General features: G+C 38.2%; 1 protein-coding gene across 1 annotated transcript in view; it reads left to right on the forward strand.

The window, feature by feature from the left end:
• The window catches only part of Bdnf (brain derived neurotrophic factor), a 30,139-nt gene extending 21,384 nt beyond the window's left edge, over positions 1–8,755 (forward strand). The window contains 1 exon segment of the mRNA XM_052725301.1: positions 7,233–8,755. Within this exon segment, the coding sequence (XP_052581261.1) occupies positions 7,233–8,000 (768 nt within the window). The 3' untranslated portion in view covers positions 8,001–8,755.
• The last annotated feature ends 403 nt before the right edge of the window (positions 8,756–9,158 follow it).

Raw genomic sequence — 9,158 nt, forward strand, 5'->3', positions numbered from 1 at the left:
GTCTTATTTGGAGATCTCTGAATCCTTTGAAATCTTTACAAAGTATTTCTTCATTTCTTACTTAGAAATAGCATCTTTCTCCTTCTAGAATTTCATCTACTCCTTCTGTGGATCATTTGTCTTTTTTTTTTAAATTACACATTGGTCTTACTTCCTTGCTAGACTATGGAACTAGAAGATAGATACCTTGTCTTATAATTGAGCAAACGGAAGTAAGATTGACATATGGATGTGGAGAAGTCAGTTGTGAGCTAAATATCTTAATGTTATTTTGCAGATTTTTATTAATGTGGTTTTAATAGGTTTGTATCCTGTATGACAGAATTAAATATTAACCAATCTTTTTTTAAACATTATCATTATGGGACTGTCTAAAATGAGACACCCTATCATAAACTGTATTTTCTTTGGTTATATGCTTACATACAAAAAAGATTAGGAGCAGTTAAAGCTTTTATGGTCCCTTCATCCCCAATTTTCTGATTTTCCTGTATAGTTATTTGGTTCCTTTTCTCAATTTTGGCCATGAAAATTTAGTTCTAATATGACTAACTTAAGGGAGGAGAAAAGACTGTATCATCTCACACTTCTGAGGTTTCACTCCATGGTCATCTGGCCCCACTGCTTCTTGGCCTTTATAAGGCAGAACATCATATAGGCCCTACCTCCTATGGCTTCTACCTTGCCCCATTGACCATTTAATTATTAATCCATCAATGAATATACCGTTGATGAGATCAGAGCCCTCATCATCTATTCACTATCTAAAAGTGAACCTCTAAGCATAGCTGCAGTGAGGACCAACTCTTGAATTCACAAGAAGATCTGAATCGTGACAAAAACTAAAAACAGTTCTAGTAGTATCTTTTTGATGCTGGCTTTAGAAAGTTGGCCTCTGTGATACATATAACTGTAGAATTTGGTGCCCAAGTTTTATAAGCTCCCTCTTTGTCATAGCCTTTCTCTTCCCTGTGATTAATATTCTAAAACTGGCATTGTGTTCTGGTAGTAAGAGCTTGGGTGAGGAGACAGTGATTTATTAGCTTTATGACATTTGACAGAGTACTTCTATGAAGTGTAATTGCTGTACCTGTGTGATCATGATATTAACTGTCCTCTCTTTGTGATAATCCAGTTTGATGAAGATTATGAATGTTCTGTGATCTTTAATACAACACAGTTATTATAGTACTGCAGTAGAGGAGCAAGCTATCATGCATATTCTTCTGGTCAGATGTTTAGGTCTTGTGATCATGCTTCTAACTAAACTTTCCTTTTACCTTGTTGATTTTTTTTAATGTGGCATATACTATATTAACTTTACTAAGATAAGGCTAAGAAAGTCTTCCTAGAACTTTATAGGTATGGTAAAGTTGATTGTTGTTAAGCCTTTGAAAAAGGTATCAATGAATTCATTAAATATAACCAGACATAGACTAATCATCTACTTAGCAGCACTGCACAGCCCCTTTATCTTTGGATGATGAGATTTATCTCGAGTTGTATTGGATTTTGTTGCCATCAGAGAAAAGATTGAAAGGAAGAAAGATTTACTAGAGGTTTCAACCAATGGCAGGCATGGAGGGGGTGGACATGGTGACAGAAATGGCTGGCATGGAGGGGATGGGCATAGTGGAGGGAAGCTTTTTACCTGTGACAGCTGAGGACTAGTCTTAAACATAAGAGTCTGTGGGGAGCATTTCATATTCAAAGCACAACAGGAACCCTTATTAGTCTTTTATGACTTACTAATATAGTGTATAAAATTACTCACTGAAGAATTTACAAGAATATGAAAAAGAAAGCCAGAAGATAAAAATTCCAAATTTTGCTATCATTGTTATTGCTATTAGCACTGACTACTACCCAAACCTCCCACTCACTGATCCACTGGAAACAGCTGTATGTAGCACAGTGTGTTTTTTGCTTTTTAATCACTCAATGTTTTGCTCCATTAAAATTCAAGAATTTTTTCATGAATGATAAATTTTTTCAGCTGTTGATATTGATAAATATCAACCTAAGAGTTTAACATTTTTGATTATATACATATATTATATACTTAAATTTATCAAGAATTTAACTAAAGCTTTCAGTGCATTCAAATTATGTCTTATTGTGAAAAAATGACGTCAGAATCCTTCTTTCTCTTGACTTAATAAATGAGTGTTTATAGATTATTACTTTTAATTTTTCTATGCGAGCATTATGAGAGATATGACATGATCCCTTTCCTTGGAGAACTTATTTTCTTATAAAAGACTGGCCATAACTAGTAAGTATTGTCAATGACAGATATGGGGGACATGAAGTACCAAATACAGTAATAATGTAGAATTAAAGAGAAGAAAGAAGACAGCGTGTGCGGAGGAATTAGAGAAGGTGGCAGGTTTTTAATGGCAAATTTTAATGCTTAAACCTGGTCATGAAGGATGACCAAGACTAGTTTCCTAGAGGTATAGAAGAGAGAGGTCTGTCTGCAGAGAAAATCAAATCATTTCCAGTGATGACCAAGGACCTCAAGTCCTGGCCTGATTAGAAAAGAAGCAGAGCCATTGTAAGTTTTTGTCTAAGAGAATAATACAAGAGTGTTTTTAAAGAGGTTTTACAGGATGCAGAAGGGGCATCCCACACAATGAGGGGACATTAGAGTAAAAAAAAAAATGAGATAATAAGGACTGGGCTAGTATAGTGGCAGTGTGCTTGGAGAAAGAGGTGTTGGTGGGATGAGTTTGAACCGAAACATCGGCATAATGCCTTTACTGACTAGATTTGAAGGCTATACAGGAAATGTCATTAAACTTCATATAAAACTTTATTCTGAACATTTCAGTCAACTCCAAAATTACCCAAAATATCAGGAAACCATGGTTAGAAAACAAAGTAGACCCGGGCATGATGGTGAATGTCTATATTCCCAACACTTCAGAAGCTGGGGCAAGAGGATTGAGATTGGATCCAAGGCCATCCTGGGGTACATAGGAAGAAACCTACAATAAACAGGCAAAGAAGGTCATGCTGTTGTGCTACTTTTTGAAGCATTTTCTAAGTTTTTTCAGCAAGTAGGCTGAAAGAATTGCTGAAGTACCTTTTAGAGGGTGTTGGAGGAGCGGGGCTGGATGTGTTAGCATCTAGTTAGTTACTGAATCTATTTAGATGCTCAGCTTGGAGCAAGATCTATGTGTAAACTTAGAGTGAAATCCAAGTCATATTCAGATGTCAATTGTTTTCTTGGAATTTGCTTATGTAATTGATGAGAGAACAATGCACAAAGCATTAATTACTTTTCTTATCAGAAAGATGAAAATAATAGAGATAAATAAAACCCATGAAAGGCTGAGGGAAAACATAACTTTAAAAGACTCATTAGTGGCCAGGTGGTGATGGCACATACCTTTAATCCCAGCATATGAAAGGCAGAAACAGATGGATCTCTGTGAGTTCGAGGTCAGCCTGGTCTACAGAGCTAGTTCCAGGATAGCCAAGGCTACACAGAGAAACCCTGTCTCAACCTGCCCCCCCCAAATACTCATTAGTGTAATAGTAATAAAGCAAATGTCAAACTCTGTAGATAAGATACCTCAGTACCTCCAGCCATTTTAAATTATACAGCTATTTAGTAACTGCTTATTAAATCTGCATCTCATTACTTCTAAAATTCACCTTTTCTTTTTTTTTAATTTCAACATTTTAAGTTGAATTGTATCCTCCTGTGGATATCATCTTGTTATTCTTGGCTAGCCAATCATTACATACCTCCATCGCCTTCATCCATTTCCTTTGTTTTTCTATTTTGTGTATGCACCCTATGTAGGATAAATTATATCCAAATAAGTCTAAGAGAACTCTGTTAGTTAAAAAAAAAAAGCCAGTGTCAAAAGTGAAAAAGCAAAGTCTGAGAGCACGTTTTTCTTTCTCAATAGAACATAAATTGGCAGGCTTTTAAAAATATTTATTTTTATTTTGTATATATGGGTGTTTTGTCTGTATATATGTATGTGTACCATATATGTGTAGTGCCTCTGGAAGCCAGAAGAGGGCATTGGATCCCCTGGAACTGGAGTTACAGTTATGAACTGCCATGTGGGTTCTAGGAATGGAACTGGTGTCTTCTGCAAGAGTAGCAAGTATTTTTAACTGCTGGACTATCTCTCCAGCCCTAAACTTGTGTGTTTTTAATGAAATTGTCTTAGAATTGATAAAATGTAGTATAAAAATAGCTGATAATGGCAAATCTTCACCAGTGAGATACAGATAACTAAAATATTTGTTTATTTACTTTTTTTTGAGATAAGGCCTCATAGTGTGTGTATACCTGGTTGGCCTAGAACTCACTGTATAGAATAGGCTGGCCTCAAAATCACAAAGATCCATTTGTCTCTGTCTCCTGAGTGCTGGAATTAAAAGCATGCACCAACATAAAATAGTTTAAATGTGTCCTTCCATTGGCCTAAATTATAAGAGTCCCTTGAGTTCATTAAATAAGGATTTGGGATATGAGGAAAAAAGTTTCTCCCAGTGGTTTAAGTACCACCTGCCCAGATCAGAAATCTCCATGCAGGATCCATTTTTGCAATAGTACTGGATACAAACACTCCTAAAACTTGAGTTATTAGCAGTATTATCAAACAGGTGCATTTTCCTCAAACCAGTTTGCCTTTTAACCTTAAATCACTATGTGGTCCAAGCAGCTCTAGATAGATAGATAGATAGATAGATAGATAGATAGATAGATAGATAGATAGATAGATAGATAGAGGTAGATACAGATCTCTCTATATAGATTATATATAAATATATATATATAAATTTATAGATTTTATTAATAATGACAACCTAATTATTCATATTGAACTTCCACTAGTCAGTACAAAACATACAAGCAAGCAAGCATAAATAGTCCTTACTCTACTCTGAGTAACTTAAAATCTGGTACTGGCTCATCATGCCTAGGCTAAGGGCTGCAAAAATAGTCTATAGAAAAACAGCAACAACAAAATGTCCTAGGACACAGAGGGGCAAGTGGCTCAATACCCCTCGCTAAGGGTGACGTGGTTACCAAGTAGTGGATATGCTGTGCAGAACAGGGGAGAAGGCTTTAGGCAGAATGTCCAGTCTTCTCAGGAAGGAAGACATGAACCTCCTTCAGAGCGGTGCTGTGCTAGTCTCAAATCATTGCCTGGATTGTGAGTTTGAGATGTTGTCTCACTCACTTTCCGACCTGTCTAACTGCACCTGAGTAGCCGGCGCTATGCAGAGCATCTTCTTGCTGTGGTTGGTGTGTGGAGGCTGTACACGAATATAAAGTCTGCAACTGTTGTTGTGTGTATTGCCCTCCCAAGGAAAAGCAGCCTCAAGAGAATGTTTATGCCACTGAAGACTTGGGGATAGCCTTAATGTCCCATTTTGGTGAGAATTTCCACAGCATACGCAGCTTAAGCTCTCTCTGCTCCCTGCTCAGGATACCACATATAATAGCTGCCATCTTCTTGCTGCTCAGCTGTCCCTCCAGTCCAAGCATTTTTGAGTATGTTTACCATTTATGCAAATTGAAGGTGAATATATGAGGAAATTTGTATTGGGGATGATATAAAGCTTCTTCATTTAGAATATGCTATCTCTTTCAAAAGTGGACAATAGAAACTTTGGTTTTCAGTACTAGAATTTTTGGGCATTTCTGCACTGTGTCTTATTGACTGGAGGTAGGTTGTTTTTGTGTTCGGCAATACGTCATTGGCAGAAACATACTTCCCGTGGATTTACCCAGCATAATGATCGGTGTATGTGTATATCCTTATAAGTCCATGTTCCAGAACTGATAAGTAGAAATAAAGTTAGCATGTTAAGTTAGAGGGATGCTACTCTTTACTACTAAGGGACACAGTGCTTCAGGTAAGTAATTCTGAAGTCTTCCACCACCTGACGTAACCTTGGTTTGGTCTATAGGTATGTTTTAATTTTGCTTGTTATTTGATTTTAATTGGGTTTGTAGAGCATGCTTACAAATGCAAAGCCAAATTATGGCAAACAACAAGAGATTTAACTGGGTGGTGTGCTGTTAAGAGACTGTAGGAAACTTCAAATGTACAGAAAGAAGCTCTGGCTGCCTATTCTAAAGTGTGTAAAACACTACTCAGCTTTGTAAAGGTATGACAATAGCATTTTACACACACACACACACACACACACACACACACACACACACACACACACACACACACTATGCATACCCAAGGGAGTGAGGTGTTCTGATAAAGAGAAGTTGAGCTTTCTCAGTTAGATCTGTGTATTAGCCAAAACAAGCCATTCGGCTAAGAGCCTTCAGAGGGCTGGGAGAGCTGAGTGTGTGATGAGTGTAGAGTCTGCATGTGAGAGGCACTGATACTGACTTAAATGCTGTTCAGTGCTGACTCTCCAGCTTCCTCTGAAGAGATACATTGTTTTCATACCTGTCTCAGGTCCAGCATTAGAACCAACCTATTGAAAATGAATTGTTTGGAAATAAACAAAACCTTTTCAGATGTAGTAGATCTTTGGAGATGGTATCTCTAGTTCCTAATCAAGTTTCATCATGACACCAGACAAGTCCTATGTGGCCTTTTGCTTTCTTATCTGCAAAACATGGTGGTCCAAACATGCCATGACATTGTCCCTGGGAGCAAAAGGCCCCTCCCAGCTCTCTGGCTGCAGTTTTCTTGTACTGCTCCTGCTCAGACTCCTTCCTCAGAGCTATCGAGACCCATCCCGCCCTCAAGCCACTACTGTTTCTGTCACACATTCCTACCAAGGACTGTGTTGCTGACTTGAAAGGAAGATTACTATTCCACTTGCAGTTGTTGCTTAGTAACATTTGTGATTGTGTTTCTGGTGACAGCGTGAGCAGAGATCATTAAAAATTAAACTCCCAAAGCTGCTAAAGTGGGAGGAAGTGGAAGCAGTGAAGCCACCATTGTGTTCACTTGCTTAGAAACAGTTTACTCTCAGGCTTACATGTAAATCTTGGGGAAAACATTGCATGTCTTTGGTTTATATTAAGCCACATACAGCACACTAACTGACATTGATTTGTGTCCTCTGCAGCTGGAGTGGATCACTAAGACATAAAAAAACAAAACAAAACAAAAACTCGACCCTGCAGAATGGTCTGGAATTACAATCAGATGGGCCACGCGGTGTCCCTGAGAAAGCAAGCTCTAACCTGTTCTGTGTCTGTCTCTGCTTCCTTCCCACAGTTCCACCAGGTGAGAAGAGTGATGACCATCCTTTTCCTTACTATGGTTATTTCATACTTCGGTTGCATGAAGGCTGCGCCCATGAAAGAAGCAAACGTCCATGGACAAGGCGGCTTGGCCTACCCAGGTGTGCGGACCCATGGGACTCTGGAGAGCGTGAATGGGCCCAGGGCAGGTTCGAGAGGTCTGACGACATCACTGGCTGACACTTTTGAACATGTGATCGAAGAGCTGCTGGATGAGGACCAGAAGGTTCGGCCCAACGAAGAAAACCCTAAGGACGCGGACTTGTATACTTCCCGGGTGATGCTCAGCAGTCAAGTGCCTTTGGAGCCTCCTCTGCTTTTTCTGCTGGAGGAATACAAAAATTACCTGGATGCTGCAAACATGTCTATGAGAGTCCGGCGCCACTCTGACCCAGCCCGCCGTGGGGAGCTGAGCGTGTGTGACAGTATTAGTGAGTGGGTCACAGCGGCAGATAAAAAGACTGCAGTGGACATGTCGGGTGGCACGGTCACAGTCCTGGAGAAGGTCCCGGTATCAAAAGGCCAACTGAAGCAATATTTCTACGAAACCAAGTGTAATCCCATGGGTTACACGAAGGAAGGCTGTAGGGGTATAGACAAACGGCACTGGAACTCGCAATGCCGAACTACTCAGTCGTATGTTCGGGCGCTTACTATGGATAGCAAAAAGAGAATTGGCTGGCGATTCATAAGGATAGACACTTCCTGTGTATGTACACTGACCATTAAAAGGGGAAGATAGTGGATTTATGTTGTATAGATTATATTGAGACAAAAATTATCTATTTGTATATATACATAACAGGGTAAATTATTCAGTTAAGAAAAAAATAATTTTATGAACTGCATGTATAAATGAAGTTTATACAGTACAGTGGTTCTACAATCTATTTATTGGACATATCCATGACCAGAAAGGAAACAGTCATTTGCGCACAACTTTAAAAGTCTGCATTACATTCCTCGATAATGTTGTGGTTTGTTGCCGTTGCCAAGAATTGAAAACAAAAAGTTAAAAAAAAATAATAAATTGCATGCTGCTTTAATTGTGAATTGATAATAAACTGTCCCTCTTTCAGAAAACAGACAAAACAAAAAAACAACAAAAAAAATACAAAAATCTGAACCAAAACATTCCGTTTACATTTTAGACACTAAGTATCTTCGTTCTTGTTAGGACTCTGTTTTACTGCTTTCGACTTCTGATAGCGTTGGAATTAAAACAATGTCAAGGTGCTGTTGTCATTGCTTTACTGGCTTAGGGGATGGGGGATGGGAGGGGAATCTTTCTGTTTGTTTTGTGTTTTATTTTGTTTGTTTGTTTGTTTTGTTTTTTAGTTCCGCCAGGAGTAGGGATGGAGAAAATTCTTCAGTATCCATTCTGGTTGATAAAACGTTATATTTGTATGTTGTAAAGATGTTTGCAAAATCCAATCAGATGACTGGAAAGTGAATAAAAATTAAGGCAACTGAATAAAATGCTCACACTCCACTGCCCATGATGTATCTCCCTGGTCCCCAGATCCCTCTTCTGGCATGGGTCAGGGAAAGCTGCTTTTATTGGAAAGACCCGCATTTGTTCAAAGTACACTCTTCCCCTCCCACCTCCTCCTCCTTGGGTCCCTTCTGTTTGTTTTGTTTTATCTTAAGAAAGAAAATTTAGTTGCGCGATTTGAAATATTTTATCACCACTGTGAACAGATGAATGAGGTGTGTCATATCATGGCACTCATGGAAAAGAGTGATTTTTTTGTTTTTGTTTTTGTTTTTTTCCCCCCAAAGAGAAAAAGAACAAGAATAAATAACCCAAAGTATTTTTTTTTTTTTTTTTTTTTTTTTTTTTTTTTTTTTTTTTTTTTTTTAGTAAGTGGTAAGCATTGGGTAAATCATAATAAGGCCT

Source organism: Peromyscus californicus, unplaced genomic scaffold, assembly GCF_007827085.1.
Source record: "Peromyscus californicus insignis strain IS unplaced genomic scaffold, ASM782708v3 Scaffold_7__1_contigs__length_154581171, whole genome shotgun sequence".
NCBI classification, from domain to species: Eukaryota; Metazoa; Chordata; class Mammalia; order Rodentia; family Cricetidae; genus Peromyscus; species Peromyscus californicus.